This window comes from Nesoenas mayeri (assembly GCF_963082525.1).
Source record: "Nesoenas mayeri genome assembly, chromosome: 1".
Classification (NCBI taxonomy): Eukaryota; Metazoa; Chordata; class Aves; order Columbiformes; family Columbidae; genus Nesoenas; species Nesoenas mayeri.
This window is the reverse complement of record NC_137541.1, coordinates 136513233-136530013: the sequence shown is the minus strand read 5'-3', so window position 1 is coordinate 136530013 and position 16781 is coordinate 136513233. Positions and strand designations below refer to the sequence as shown.

The 16781-nt window shown below is 38.4% G+C and overlaps 1 protein-coding gene across 3 annotated transcripts in view; it reads right to left on the bottom strand.

Annotated features, from left to right (window-relative positions):
* Window positions 1-16781, bottom strand: part of USP25 (ubiquitin specific peptidase 25) — a 98285-nt gene that overhangs the window by 16185 nt on the left and 65319 nt on the right. For all 3 annotated transcript variants that reach the window (XM_080342515.1, XM_080342513.1, XM_080342514.1), the window contains exons 11-18: window positions 13827-13954; window positions 12945-13040; window positions 12473-12634; window positions 10494-10702; window positions 9137-9207; window positions 5409-5637; window positions 3290-3487; window positions 1614-1753 (exon numbers count right to left, since the gene is read on the bottom strand). In XM_080342515.1, the coding sequence (XP_080198641.1) occupies window positions 1614-1753; window positions 3290-3487; window positions 5409-5637; window positions 9137-9207; window positions 10494-10702; window positions 12473-12634; window positions 12945-13040; window positions 13827-13954 (1233 nt within the window). The remainder of the gene's footprint in view (window positions 1-1613; window positions 1754-3289; window positions 3488-5408; window positions 5638-9136; window positions 9208-10493; window positions 10703-12472; window positions 12635-12944; window positions 13041-13826; window positions 13955-16781) is intronic.

The window sequence follows — 16781 nt, the reverse complement described above, 5'->3', positions numbered from 1 at the left end:
TAAAAAGCACGCTGATATACTGAGAAGGAAGCCCAATTCTCCCTAAGTTAAACTTGGGTATACAAAGAACAGCTTTTAAATGTCAACACAGTATCTTCAGATTAGCTAGAAACTGGTTTTAGATTCTAATAGCTGAAATACATTTGTTTCTAAACAAAAGTTTGCATAGTTTGTTTTTGTTTGTTTTGTTTTGTTTATTTTTTTTTTAAATTCCTGAAGAGCCATCCACTTTGTTGCAGAAATATACAGTGAAAAACAAGATGACCTACATCAGCGTCATTAAGCGTATCATGATGTTCTCCATGCGGCTCCTCAACCACAGTCTTGTAAAGTCCTACGGCTGTGCAAAGTGCTGTTAGCCTAAACTAAAATACTTGATCCGTGGAAAGAAGTCAATAAGACTCCTCCACATCCCACTGGGATGGATGCCCACAGACCCTAGAGAAATGACAGCACTGCGCAAGACATTTTATCATGGGTTTGGTACTTTCGTAGCTACCCCTCAAGCTGGAGGTACCTCAGGGCTCCCCCTAAGCTGTTTTGGATTTTGAGAACTCCAAGAAGTCAGATATGCAATAGCCTAATGCATTTGCATGCAGTTTTCCTGCTTTAATTTCAGTGCTTCTCTGCTCTCTCGACACCACAGGAGAATGGATGGAAAACATGTCAGGTCAATAAGTTGTCGCATCATTTTGAAAGGCTTTAGGAGGACTCTCCTCTTGGCCCCAAAGGTGCCTGGGGCTAGACTGCTTTTGTTTCATGGGGATTCTCAACTGAAGTTCAAAAGTATATTTTGAATTTTGCATAGATCTAAACTGTTCATATCTTGAGTGGTTACTAGAGGTGCCATACTGTTCATTTCGTGTGTTCTAAACTTACAGATATGGTTCCAACACAAATGAATGTATTGACTTAAAGGCACTTGCTTTTGTGGCAAATACATTGGTCATTTATCTAAACCCTGTTAAATATTAGTTTCATTAATAACTTATGAAGTAGTTACAATTCTAATTCCTCTTAGTATTTGTTGTACGAAGTGAAAACAGTATCATCCAACACTACTTCTTAACCATATTGTTACTACATGCATCTGTTGAAAGACAATAAATAATTATCACCAAGATGTGAATTTGTATTAGAACTACAGAATACTGTTGAAAAAACCCTTACTTTTGAAAGCTACTTTAGGACTTCCATAGGTCTTTCAAGAAAACTCAATTATAATCTTACATTCCCCAGATAAAAATCTGTTTAAATCAGTATTTTTCAGGTCTTTTACATGGAACGTCAATGTTTACTCCTCAAAAATAAATTGAGCCATCTAACATTTTGAAAAGATGATGGGCACAAACATGACTGTCATTTGAAGAACATGCTGTGCTCTCAACAAGTACATTAAACACATAGAAGACATCTACCTTAGTATTTTTCCTTTACTACCCCTACTACTGTAGTAAACACTTTCTGGATGGACTTGAGTGCCGGGCAGTCCTTGAAGAAACACCAATTTTCAGTACAAAGTTTCCGCACATACCCATTTTAACAGCTATCATACCGCTTCCATTTGCAAAATAAAAGCAAAAGAAGTATTTCAAGCTTTAAAACATCCTTACCGAATCCATTATAGCTTCTGGACCTCTATCTTCTTGTTCAGCTAAAGCTTTATTGATTGCTTGTACGGAATCTTCTTTTAAGTGCTCTGAAAGATCAGTTCTTGATGGCTGTTCTAAATATTCTGGTTCTCCTGCTTGAACTTGGTGACAGAAATAAAATAACAATTTTATGTGTTAACATGAGCATGAATTCTGAATTGATTGATTAGTTTTATTGAGATCACTGTCTCACAGATAAGGCAACCCACACAGAAAAAGTAGGGTAGGTCACACCATTCACAAATAAAACTTTTCACTAGTCTGTGTCTCAAGTTACTTTGAATATTTTCATATAAATGGACCCATGATTTTATATTAGGAACAACAGACCTGTCCTGTCTATAGACCCATTAAGGCTCTTGAATAAGGGGTGTTCAACAATCATGTAGTGGGTGACTGAGAATAAAGATGACATTCTACTTCGACTTTGTGGCATACAGACGCAATATATGGAATGACCTACAGTCACTTCAGTGCCAGATGTATTTTTACTTCACAAAATAATCAACACATCATATTCTTCTGACTTAAGGGAAATCTCAAAGTCTCCCCCACTAGAAGGCAATAAAATTGATTAGCATAAATACTGTTTTATGTTCCTTACATGATGAAAGCAACTTTTGGTAGACAAATAAAACATTAATTTAGTACTTTCCATTGCTAACAGAAGAACTAAAAGCAGTCTCAAAGTCTTTATAAAGTCAAAACATATAGAGGATGAAGTCACTCTCCATTGAGTTTGTGAAAGAGAAGTGTCATTAAATCACTGCATTTTTTACATTCAGTTTGTAGCCATAGATAGTTATGAGACACATATGCTCAGTCTTAATGACTCAAATAAAAGAGAACACTCGGACATCAATCTCACTACACAAATCCATCATGTCACTTTTCATATAATGTACATACAGCCTTCTGCAATGGAGCAAAAGGCAAATGTACGCTAAAACCTGACAGGTTTTTCCATGTCAAAGCAGCCATATGTTCTGTAGTCAGATGGCCAGTGGTTTTTATTAGCTAGGTTCCTAACACCATTGGCATCACTGTTGCTGCTAAGAGCCTTTTCCACAGTTTTAACACCCTTGTTTTTACATATTAATTCTAAGTAATTTCTTAAGTGGGCCCTACTATTGCTAACTCTGTTCAATACATCACACTATATATTTTTTTTTTCTTTTTAGATCTAAATTCTGTCCTAATTTAAAATGAGAAGGTAGGTCTCCTAATCAATAACTCTGAATAGAACAATATACATCACTTATGGACTAATACATTCTCAAAACAGACTGCTGAGACTTGTTAAGAATTACTAATCTTAAGAGGCAAAACTTTCCAAGGAAATAAAATTAATTTAGTAAAAGCTAAGCATGACTATGAGGGAAAAGGCAGAAGAACAAACAAATATTTTTCTTCTTTAAATAAAAAATAAAATGAAAAAATCCCAACAGACTAAACTTCAGGTGCAGTTACCTTGGCCAAGTAAATAGTTATAAATCACAGTAACACAAATTCACTTTTTCTTCCTTCCTTAAACTGCAAAACAACATATACAAAATCCAGGGATTTTTGGTTCTACTCCTTTTATAAAACCCAGTGATTTTTGGTTCTACTCTAACAAAGAGGTAGAAGCAGCCAACCTGGAGCAGGTGAGGGTGCTGGTGCCCTAGGTATCTGAGATAACAACTTCTCCTGCTGTGCTTTCTGAGCGAGTTCTGCATCCCATTCTTCAAGCTCTTTTTCAAAACGTTTATTGTCTTCCTTGACGTAATCCCTTAGATCAGAAGGTAGCGTGTCCATTCCAACAAGGATCTGTCCCGTTTCTTTGTTAAACTCCTCTGCAGTAACACAAAATAAACATTTCAGAAAAAGAAAGAATAGGGGAACACAAAGTATGTTTAGCAAATTTCCTCACGTGAATTACTGGAAACATAGAGTTTTGGGGTTTTGGTGCCATACTGTATTACTTTTAATAAGTTTTATTATCTGTCAGGCACTCTCTGCTACTGAGATGCATTGCTACTGCTCTTAAGATCTTTGGGTTATATATTCTTGGGTACCATCAAATCATTGCCACTTTGAAAGATAAGCCTTTTGGGCTATGAGCACCCTACGATTCAGAAAACAAAGTCACAAGAAACCCACCATAGCTTGACTGCATTAGTGCCACATGGGCCTGGACACAACTCAAGTTACCAGCAGAAAAGGGGAAGGAGAGTGGGACTACAGGGATTTGGAAAGTCAACTGATAAGAACAGCAGCTACATGAAGTAACCTTGAGAATGGTCTCTGCAAGACTGAAAGAAAGCTGCCAGATGTTTATTTCTCTGTTTCAAGAGTACCCCAGCTCCTGGGGGACAAACCAGCTCTAATTGTTGCCCAGCAAGCAGGCCTCAGACTCAATTAACTGAGTGGCACAGCCACCTTAGAGGGCCCATAAACCCTATGGCTGCGAGTCCACTCCTGAGGTAGCAATCTAGAAATGTCAAGGTTCGTATCAGTTCTCATTTGAAAACCGAGCAAATGCACATTCTAGCTTTCTGCCCTATGAAAAGACAAGAACATGAAAATATTCCACCATCTGTTATTGAATCTCTGGACATCTGCAGTCAGCTCCTTAGCTGACAGTATCAGGCCCCACAAAACTCATGCTAAGGGATTTCTGCACTCTGTCCAAACCCTTCTATACAAGCCTTACAATTACATAATACCACCATATGACCTAAAAAAAATTTTCCCAATCCACTTGTTACTTTGGGTTAACATGTGGTTGGTAACGCGTCCTGGTTTTGGCTGGGACAGAGTTAATTTTCTTCCTAGTAGCTGGTGTTGTGTTGTCTTTTGGATTTAGTATGTGTATAATGATGGTAACACACTGACATTTCAGTTGTTGCTGAGCAGTCACAGACTTCTCAGGTTCTCAAACTGGCCTGCAAATGAGACAGCAGGAAATGCACAAAAGGCTGGGAGGGGACACAGCTGGGACAGCTGACCCCAACTGACCAAAGAGATATTCCATACGGTATAATGTCATGCTCAGCAAATAAATCTGGTGACCACTGCTCAGGAACTGGCTGATTGGTTGATAGGTGGTGAGCAATTACATTGTGAAACATTTGTTTTATATACGTTGTTATTATTATTATTTTCCCTTTCTGTCCTATTAAACTGTCTTTATCTTAACCCACGAGGTCTACCTTTATTTTTCTGATTCTCTCCCCCACCCCAGGGAGGTGAGTGAATGGCTCTGTGTGCTGTTTAGCTACCTATCAGGTTAAACTACAACACAGGGCTAACTTATTTGCATTTCTATATACTGCATAAAGCTTCAAGTTTCCACCCTCCAGCAAAGTTCATCAGAGTTCTGAAGCTTACAAAAAAATAAACCTGCATGAGGATTTTAATGTCAAGAGGGTCATTTATATATTTATATATTTATATATTTCTGTTCTAATCTTCAGTGAGATAACATGTCCATAATTCTGAACATGTGATCACCTAGCTAATATGTTTACAAATTAGCAAACTTGGTTTATTTTGCTCTCTTGATAATGCTGGAACACAGGCATTATCTTTACTAACCTAAAAGTAAAGAGCAATTGTTCCACCCATAAAAACACTCTGAGTAACAGTTGTGGGCATAAATACAAATTTCAATAATTATTAAAACCACTTCAAAAACCTGGAAATCCGTTTGAAAGAAGCTTGCAATATATTCAGCTATTCTATATCATGCAGAAAACATATCCATAACATTACCTTGTATCAAGTATTGTTCCTTATCGTTGATATACATTAAACAATATGCACTGGCATTCCTGTAACCACCAAAAGAGTCCCGTTCCAACTCTTCCCAAGTTGACTTTGTCACAGAAATATCATTGTATTTCATCCATCTCTTTTGGTGGTGGTCATAAATATATGCCCAATAGTGTCCTGCATTAGCTTGACCTTCATGAACTAGCACAGCATGCAACCTATATGGAACCTTAAGAAAAAAAAAAAAAAAAAGATCAAACTCCTTGCCAGTTAAATGGGATCAAAACATGACACAGAGGAAAAACAAAAAGGTAAAACTAGCAACCCTCTAAGCGAAAGGACTTTGAGCTACTTTACTTACCACTACTACTTGCAAGACATCTTATAAACATTAGTGAGTTTACAGCATAAATATCTACTCTGCTGTCTTTGCTGTCAGGCAATCCTATTTTCTTAATTCCTTAATATTCCTACTTTCCTTGTATCTATTAAAAAACCCTCTAATATGTTGGCTCTATGTGCCAGTAAGAGAGTTTATTTAAAGGAATATCTGGGAGTTGAACACTTCCATTACCCAAAGGTAAAATTCTTACAGTAGAATAGGAATGCAACTGTTTTCCAGTATTTAAACATATCAGTAAAAGCATTGCTAAGAGAAGAATGGAACACATGAAGGCAGAGGAGGAAGATACCAGTTTCTAGGATCAATGTGAGAAGTGTTCCGGATTACATGTGTTCACTGAGAAGAAGAATGGGAAACTTAGTTTCTACAGTAGTAGTTGGAAATCTGAATGAGAGAGGGAGAGAGCAGCAGAATGAATGACTGCTTCCTCACTTAAAAGTCTTTCAAAAGCAGGCTCATTTTAACCTGCTGAAACAGCACATGCAACATACAAGGGAAAACTGATCTTCCCTGCTATGCACAGTATGCCTGAATGACAGCAGCTTAGCCAGGATGAAAAACCTGAAACTGTATTTTACTGGTGTCACAATCCAGACTATAGATACATGGTCTATATAACATACAGTGTACTACATTATTTGTTGCAAATATCATTTGAGCACCACAATAGTCAGTAACCATAAATACATATGTAACTATGATTTGAGAAACCCCTTGAAGTTCTTTTTAACCTGATCATTCTCTTCCAGGCTATATGCAAGTGCTGGAGATCTTATAGTCCCTCTTGAACTGTAAAGCTGACTGACTGCACAGCAGCTAGAATCAAAGTCTGTCACCCCAGATGCCAAAACACTGTAAATCTCCCAAAGACAAGATATATACACAGAAGAAACCCTAGCAAGTCCTTAAATCTGAATGCCCTTGGGTTTTTAACATGTTACCAAACCAGTGTGAAAGCCTTCTTAAAATCATTGCAAGTCCATGCATATGCACATAAATATATGCAGATCCTGATTTAAAAAGAGGTAAGTCTCTTTAGACTTTGACAATAAAATTTCCTCACTCTAAATTGGAGCACTGAAATCCCAGGTGAATTTAAATCATTTTACTTAAAACCATGTTAACTGCGTCAGCTTGAGCACCATTCCCCCAGCTCTGGAGGGCTGGCTGTCAGTTGTCCGTGCTGAGCTTCCAGGAAAGTTCCCCACAGAGGTCTGTGACTGGGTGACAGGCAAGTTCAGCGCCGACAGGCATCTCTTGCAATAAGCTCTTATATCAACAGTAATTAACAGTACATGGTAACACAACAAGTAAATTGTTGGCGTTAAGCTTCTTAGCTTACGTTTACTACTCATGAAACAGAAATGGAGGTTCACCACTCTCATCACATGCAGCTACAGAACACACATATTAAAGCAGATACATCAAAGACAAATTCCCACAGGAAAAACAGGTGTGTTTCATTTTCTCACAGCAAGTTCATGGAAGGAGGGAAATAATTACATAAGCAGTTGATGAAATCTATTCATTCAGGAGGACAAGACAAAATAAGAATTTAAGCGATATAATTTGACAAGGGTTTTATGGACAACTGTAGTTTCTTTAGAATCAAAGAGGACACAAGGAGAGATGAAGAGCTTAAGTAGCCCATACAAACACTAGTAAGTATCCTGTAATCCTAGTATCCTATAATATGTTTTCCTTAAAATGTCTAGTTTTATATGCCCAGACCGTATTGACTCACAAGAGAAAAGCTTTCAGTCCTCCAATTGTACCACTCAGAGGAAAAGATCAATACTGCTCCCAGAGAATGGGCAATACTGAGCTACCCAGTCACCCTGGTGCAGAAGTAGGCAGGGGAAAGCAGACAGCTGTATGCACCGGCCTCCTTCCTATTATGCCAAAACACCCACAGGGACAAAACCAGCTGAGCTGTAGAAGGGCAGACTTCACTTCCAGCCTCGGATTTGAGATGGGTTTGGCACCGACTTGTTACATACCTACCACTTAACACACACCACTGTTTTCAGGCATGGCACAGGAACCTGCTCTACAAATCTATAGTATATATCATCTTCATCCTCCTCTCTGAAATTATGTTTCAACACACACAAAAATCCCAAACCCACCCACTCACAAATATTTAGCCTATATAATATAATCTATACTAGGACAAAGTGTTTTACTAATTAATCTCCTTTTTCCATTGTAATGATTGCTGACTAATATCTTTGCCATGCAGAGGTATTTCTTCCTATTAACACAAAAGGCAACAAAGGTAGGTTATTTGGATGCAAGATCACCAAATCACTTCATTTTACTGTCAGACGACATGCAGCCTGTAGCCTTCCTGTTGTAACACAAGTATTGAGGAAAAAAAATGTCTACAAGTAGCAAGCTTAAATAAAGCCATCTAGGCAAGTCTGCCTGAAATCCTTAACATCAGAGTTCAGCTGCCAGGAACTCCTACAAGCCATGTACAAAATGAAAATGTACCTCAAGGAAAACTACAAGCTGAACAGATCTTACTTGGAAGGAAAATAGATCTTTTTACTAACAGAATGTAACAAAGGAAGTAAACTTTAACCTTAAAACCTGTCAAAGTGAGTGAACATGAGTATGTGAACATAACAAATACCAGAGAAGCCACAACTCTGTAGTAAAGCATTCTAAAAATGCTGTTCAGATTACAGAGCATGCGAATCTCCCTAAAAGGCAGCTTATACTAACAGTGAAGGTTGTGACTGATACTATATCTAGACAGTTTTAAGAAATGCAACAAAAAACCAGAACAACAACAAAAACACCCCACTGGCATTATTAACTACAAATTAAAATCGCAAGCCTTGAATTCCCTAGTATAGAAGCTGCAATACACAATGGCAATAAGCGCTGAAGTATAAACATAACAGTTTATTGTGTGCAATGCTCTGTCACCTTAAAGTCATAAGGCTACCTAGCAACGTGGTCAAATTGCAGTGAGAAAATTTTATTGCATTCTACAAAAACAGAAGTTCTGCATTCAAGGAAAAAAAGTGGAGCGGTGATAGAACATACTTGGGTTTTTCCTCACAAAGTTGCTTAAACTTAACTATGTCATATGATATACCTGTCTCATGGCACCTGCAAAATACTGTAATGCTGTCTTTCACCTGATTGTGCACAATTAAAAGGTCTGCAAAATCCATTATGACTCTCCACTGCAATTTCTCAAACCATTACATATAATCGTTATATACTTGCTCTATTTTCAAGTATCTAAGAACTTTAATAAAAGTGACAAAAGGATCTATTTTGAATTATTTCATGCAGAAATTGTACTTACTTGAACCATTGTTTTGTCAGAGTACATCAATTCAATTGTCCGATGTATTCTAGATATACTTTCTTGTAAATCTAAAACAAACAAACAAAAAAAAGCAGCTCTCCCATGAACCTGCATAATTGCGCATGGCTACAGCTTTATTTTTTCTCATTAAAGGCTCAAACAAGGATACATTTCACATTTGGTGCATCTGTCTATCGACCTATATGCCAAATATTAAACTTGCTTGGATGATAAAGCAGAGAGAGTGATTCGTGACACGTCACTGCTCATTTTCTAAAGTTCAACCAAGCCCATTCCTGATGGCGTAACTGCTTCCCTTGTTTCCCTCAGAGCAACAAAACAGATCATAAGCTCTACCCACTCCAAAAAGCCTTTGCTCAGAAACTTGCAGAATTTTCCCTCCTAGAAGGGGCCACTCTACCCTAACTCCCGCACAGAGCACAAAGTCACAGCCTGAGCTCAACCACTATCACACTGACAGCTCAAACACATTCGCAGATGTTCTTTGGTATGAATCCCACCTCTCTTTCACTCTACTCCCTGCAACACCACACACACACACACACACACACACACACACTTGCATTGAAACACCTGTGTACGCTACACTCAACGCCCAGTTTGCATCTTCAGTATACACAGATTTATAGAATCGTTTTGGTTGGAAGAGACCATTAAGATCATAGAGTCCAAATATATCCTAATTCAAGCACTATACTATATCTCTAACAACCTTGTCTAAACGCCTTTTAAACCCCTCCAGGGATGGTGACTCCACCACTTCCCTGGGCAGCCTGTTTCAATGCCTGACAATCCTTTCTGTGAATAATTTTTTCCTAATATCCAATCTAAACCTCCCCTGGTGCAACTTGAGGCCATTTCCTCTTGTCCTATCACTTGCTACTTGGGAGAAGAGACCAACACCCTCCATGCTACAATCTCCGTTCAGGTAGTTGTAGACGGCAATAAGGCCTTCCCTCAGCCTCCTTTTCTCCAGGCTAAACAGCCCCAGTTCCCTCAGCCGCTCCTCATCAGACTTGTGCTCCAGACCCTTCACCAGCTTCGTCGCCTCCCCTGTACTCTCTCTAGTACCTCAGTGTCTTTCTTGTATTGAGAGACCCAAAACTGAACACAGGATTCCAGGTGGGGCCTCATCAGTGCCTAGTATAGGGGGACAATCACTTCCCTGGTCCTCCAGTCTACTACAATCCCTGACTTCCCTTCCTATGTGCTAGAGATAAGTTTAGAAGTACAAAAAAAGCAAGTCAACACACACATGGACATTAAGGCGGATTTTCCCCACTTCCACAAATCTTTTCTGACAGCAAATGCATTCCTCAGCTTGTGGCATTACCTCTAGTGTCATTCTCTACTTCAGTCCTCCAGCGATGTAAACAGCCTTCTAGGACAGACAGCTCTTCCTCAGTGATGTGCCTTGGTGCCGGATGCATTGGCAGGTCAGGAGGGATTCGTGATTGTGTGAACGGTTTATGTATTACTGATCTTTGTACAGGAGATGTGCTTGGAACATCTGAAGACGAGGGCCCCTGCTGCTCTATTGTGCTGCATTCATTCAAAACATAAAATATAAAAACTGAATCATCATGTATACGAACTAAAAGCTACACCATAAAAATAAGCTTTTCATCTGAAAATAGGAATTTTAAAGGTAATAATTTCCTTCAGTGCAATCGAGGAAACATATCTAAAATATCAATACAGAATTAGTATATATGTTCTGAAAACTTTGTGGTGTACTACAGGCTAGCACAATAACAACTCTAGCTGCTGTTACCGAAGATAAAGAAATTGGATCAGTCAAGCTACAGTTTGCTTGACTTGAAATGCTGTTCAATATTTTCAAATAATGTCATACAAGTAATCACTGTGGTTTGAAACATTTACTGCCAAACTGCAGAGAGAAAAATCACAGCAGCTTGTCAAACTAATAAACACAAGTTCTCTGTTTAATAACTACTTCAGGTGTCTTATGCCTAGCAGACTTTCTTTTCCAATCCCCTACCTACAACTTATGTCAACTGACCAGCAACAATGAAGGGATCTCTGACATTTACAGCACATGGAAAATTTAGCACCAAACCATCTAAACTTTTTCCAAACAAGTCTTCTAATTCAAACAGCAAAGCAGCCATCTTAGGAGAATTTCACAAGATCAGCAGAATGTTAAAAATTAATACCTGTTACAGATTTTTCTCTTCCCATGAAGAAGACCACCTATATGTAATCATATGCATAACAGGAATCTGAGGATCTTTCTAGCAAGCCACTGACTTTTTACTTTGTGTACAGCATTATGATATTGCCTGAGGAACCTGGACTCTTCAGTAGTTTAGAAAGTACTAAGAACATTAAGATCTGACAACATGACTCCACTTAACATGCTGTTGCGTTGTTACAGATTGAAAAAAACAGTCATAACGCTTATATTTTTACAGAACAAACTTCCTATATAGAGTTTGAACAAAGTACATTACTTTTGAGACTGTATTTCATCCAAGCAATGGTAGCTTGTACAAGTTTTTCTTCTCTTATTAATCATCATGATTTCTGCTGGCATTGTATCAGGAAGGCATCTGAAATCTTTTAAAGGCTTCATAGATTTATTTACTTCACTTCTCTGAACTACAAAGTTAACCATCTTGACTGAACCAGAACCTTGAACCCTACTTTCCAAATGCAATATAAAAAGCTCTGTTGGAAACTAGCCAAGTCCTATCCTAAATTATGCTCCATTAACTGTTAATAATAGTTACTAGCTTTGATAATGAGAAAGGTCCAATAATGTTGTTTTTATCCCCCTGATACTCTGATTAGTCTGTATGTAAGAAGGCAGACTGTCCCTGACAACTTGGTGACAAGTGTAAGCAGCAAAGCAGACACAGAGCTTAACTCCCAGGCTAAAGTTAACAGATAAATGGTACACCAGAAACCTTGAAGCTCTGCACCACATACATACTGCCTAAATTCAGATTCTTGAAGAATACACTTGGGAAGTGGTGACCTTACCAGATACTGTGTCTGTTTGCAATTGTAGTTTGTTTGAAAGTGGTAATTCTCCACCTAAAGACCTTTTTATAAGCACATGAGAAAACTCAGATTATTAACATTTTAGTTTATTTATTTAAGTCTGTCATGCTGAAAAACACTCCTAGGAAGAGAGCAGAAACCTTACGCTATACTCCTTAGGAGATGCCTCATTGTATGAACCTGGCAAACGCAACAGTTAAACCTCCTCCTGTCTCTGTCAGTGGCCTGGTTTGCACTGAAGGGATGACCGGCCTCTCACCTTGGGCAAGTGGGCTCAGCCCTTACCTGGGGGAGGTCTGGGCCGGCAGCGTGCCGCTGGCAGGGGCACTAGCACCCAGGTCATCGACGGGAGACGTGCACACCGGCTTGCTGGAGGCGAACTCCAAGGCGTACTGCAGGACATCTACCAAGGGGAATCGTTTAGGACCAGAACCATAGCTTAAATATCTGTTAACCATAAAACATATTAATGCCATGACTCACATATACAAAAACAAAACACACACACAAAAAAAAGAAAATAGAAAAGAAGGACTTTTTTTCTGGTTGACTGCAATTAAATAAAGCATTTCCTAGGATACTTCATGCACCAGAACTACCGCACTTTACAGTTTCCAAGAAAAACGGTAAAAGAAAAGAGATACAGCAAGGAAGTTTAGAGCAAAAAACTACACACAAAGTGCATAGCTGAAAGGAAATATTCTACATAGCTCATAATATAATTTGCATTTACACTGAGAATAGTTATCTATAGTACCGTTCTAATCTCTGCTGTAAAACCGTGAGGTATTCTTTGAGTCTCTTAATTTCATCCCGTTTAATTCTTGTTATTTCTCTGTTTTTGTGCATATACCTGTAAAATATGAAAGTCAGAAAGAGATGTCAGCCCATAGCATTCCAACACTGAAACTGAGGTCTGTACCCATCAGCCGTGCTGCCTAGTGCTAATAAAAACTAACAGTCTCTAGAACCTTGTTTTACCTACAACACTCTAAGCAGTAAATAGAACTGAGAAGAAAAGAATAACCCCATTAAGTCTCCCCTTCCACAACTTCCAGAAGATGCTTTATCCCCAGTGTTTAAAGCTCTGTTCATACCATGGGTATGTCTTATAAATGTACATAAACCACTTTATTTAGAAGCTTTCTAGTGTGTGTTTAAGAAGCAACCATGCAGCAATATTCCTGTTTTATTGTTTAGGCTCACAAATTACATCCTGCATCTACCTGAAAGCCAGGTGTTTCACCTCTACATATAAACAGCATGCCATGATGTTCAGAATCCTCTTCAATCCATGCAGTCTATCTGGAACACCATTAAATACTTAACTACTCACCCTCTTTCTCAAATGGACACAAACAGTGTGATTTTTTTCAGGGTGTTTTGCCTGTGTACGCAACTACCTAGCAATAAACACTGAAGTATATATAGACTTTGGCACAAAGTAGCAGTAGGTCTCAAACTGTTACCTCTGTGTATTTTCTGAAACAGGTGAAACCCATGAAAATTATAACTTGTCCAGCTAGAACACAAATTTGCTGTGATTTAAGTGAGTATAAGATGCATCACTAACTTTAACAAACTCATGAAACTTAATTCATATTCATACTAGGATTTTGTTGATAATATTATACCGTACCTGTCCAGATACAAAATTGGAGGAAATTCTAATTTGTTGTGTATCTTCTCTGGTCTCCCCAAAGCCTGATTAAACTCAAATCTTGATAGCTCAAAAGTTAAGACAGGAGGAAGCTCAGTGAACCAGTGCTGAACAAAAGAAAAATAGAAAATCCCACAATTAATGCCTTCTAATAGCAGAACCTTAGTAATAATGTTACAATACTTGTAGACTGACATAGCTACGGGAGAAACCGCTTTTAGAGGGTGGATTGGCAAAAGCATTCCAAAGTTCCCATCTTTCATCTTCACTGTAAACAGTCCATTTGTCACCCATGCTACATGAGACCTTTTGAACTATCCATCACTATCTGCATTAAAGCAGAGAAGGCGGGAATGCTTCTCCCCTTCTCATTCATTTCACTTGTACTAAAAGTGGCGTAGGCTTGAACCTACCTGCCCTGCCCTCTGTCCTCTTCTCCTTTAACTCTCAAAGGGCACTGGAACAGTCTTTATACAGTGTCAAGCACTCTTCCTGCTATCTGCCTCAGAGTCAAGTTTCTGACCCTTTCATTCACCTGATATTACTCAAAGTTTCTTAGTGACCTCTGAAGCAGGATCAGCAGGTATTCTGCTCTGGGTCAGATGAGCTCGCTCAACACTGTAAAACTGGTACATTTCATTGAAATCTCCTCCACGCTAACAACCTCTCCTGAAGTTTCTGCTCACATCTCTAATCACTGCTAATCTGTCCATGGGCCAACACACGTTTTCAACATTTATCCCAGCTTTCTTTCAGTATTCAATAGAAGTCTATCCTTAGTCCTCATTTCTTTCCTTACATATTTTGTTTCTCAACTATGGGACAAATTCAACTCCAATTCCAGCATTAGAGTTCCTTTTTTCTCCCCACACTCCAATATAAAAACCATAGTCTACCCACTGAATACGTTTTGGATGTCTAACCATCAACTCACGTTTCTCTGATTGCTGCAGACACAGTTGCCGCACGCTTCTGACATCAATGCCCACATTCCAGATGTGGCGTTTGACTCGGGGCTTGTTTCAAGTTCTCCTATTCAGCCAAATGTCTGGAACAGTCTTTTCATACAATACCTCCAAGACAGCCTTTTCTTCCTGTGCTCATGGCTAAAATTTGGACCTAGGTTCTCATCGCTCCACATCGCAGTGCAATTTTTCCTCTCTTCTCCCCTTGCCAGGCCTTAGCCGTGTCATACTAACAGATTTCCAGGATATTGCTGAATTTTCCTAGTTCATTGCTTTCAGCATCACTCCTCCCATCTGTCTACATGCAAAATGAGATGCTTTCCCTTTTCTTGCCTATATCAGCCTCCACTAATCACCTCTGCAGTTTTAAAGGAGACAATCACAACTTCTCTCTTGCAGCAACTTCACACAGCAGCGAATTTCAATGCTTAAGTCAGCAAAGCCACGCCACAACCCTTCCCCCTACAACCCTTCTCTTGAAAGGCCCCCAAATCACTTAACAACTACGCTACTGATGTGTGGAAGTTCATCAGCCATGAGGCTGACAAACATTATATCATCTTCCCCACACTTCAAAGTTCAACTATGTGCATTGACCTTCATCTTCTCTTGAATTCAGATTTAAGTTCCTTGGGATAGAGAATGTCTCTTTTTTTTCTGTTCATATGTTAGCCTGCTTGCTGACAACCTACTTCATGGCTGAGGCTTAATGTACCATGATAATAACAACAATAACCATAAAGCTGAATACCCCATTAGAGGCAATGGTGGGGACAAGGAAAAAAAAAAATAGAATGTTACTTTCAGGATAAAATTAATCTTTTAACACATGTGACAATCATATTAATATTATTATCTTTAAGCTTTGTTATCTACCAGCTCAGATGAATACGATTTGAAGTCTTTGTTCAGTATGGAGAGATTTCATTAAAATCACAAGAAATTCAGCTTCCTTCATACTTCCAAACCTCTCAACACGCTGTAACATCTTTGAAGCATTATGTTTAAACAGAACTACTAATAGCAGCAAACAGTTTGGGAAAATTAACCAATTTGCTTGGTCCTGGTAATAATGTAGTAATGTTTTACTAGATTAGGACTTAACACATTACTTTTCTTGTTAATGTGTCATATGACTATTTCACTTCCATTTCCACATGCTAAGAAGCCACATTAAAACACTGGCAGTTTCACAGAACTCAAAGCTTAGCACTCTGGACCTGTACATGTATATCATTCTGTTCCCCATATTCTCCTATATGACAGGTTAAAAAACCACTCAAAATACAAAGAAAAAAGTCTGACATTTCTAGTCAAGCATTTATAATTGAACTGACATTTTATGCATAAATGCACATAAGTTTTAACTGCAAGACAACATTCAGTCCATAAGATGAACGATCATACTGTTGCAGTAGGTACATTCAAGATTTCACCTGGCATAAAGAAACTGACCTTGGGATTGTACCAAGATATTTACAAGATTTTTTTTTTCCTTCTAGCTATGTTTCAGGAAACATGTTCATTCTAAGAAGACTTCTCTACAACTGCTAGAATAAAAAAAATTGAAACATCCTGTGAAAGAACACATCCAGTGAAGTGTGTAAATGCATTTGAAAATGCTTGTTAACATCTGATTTGGTTCATCAATATTTGATCAACAATAGCTGATCAGAAAAAGGGAGTACATAAAGGGTGCTATAAAATCTGCTTGGTAACATAAAAATGGAAACACAACTTCAGACTGGAAGATTATTTCAGTGTGCATCACTAGGCTTTGTGATTAAACACTTTGTGTATGTTGATATGATTAAAGGAAGTAAAGCTACATTACTGCAGAAGATTGACATCTAGGAAGAAACTATATCTGAACATTTTACTTAGGCAGAAGAAACCTTCCAAGATTTCACATCTTTAAAATAACTGTGATGAAACATGAACAACTGTGTAAAGAGAGAGTAGCTCAGCC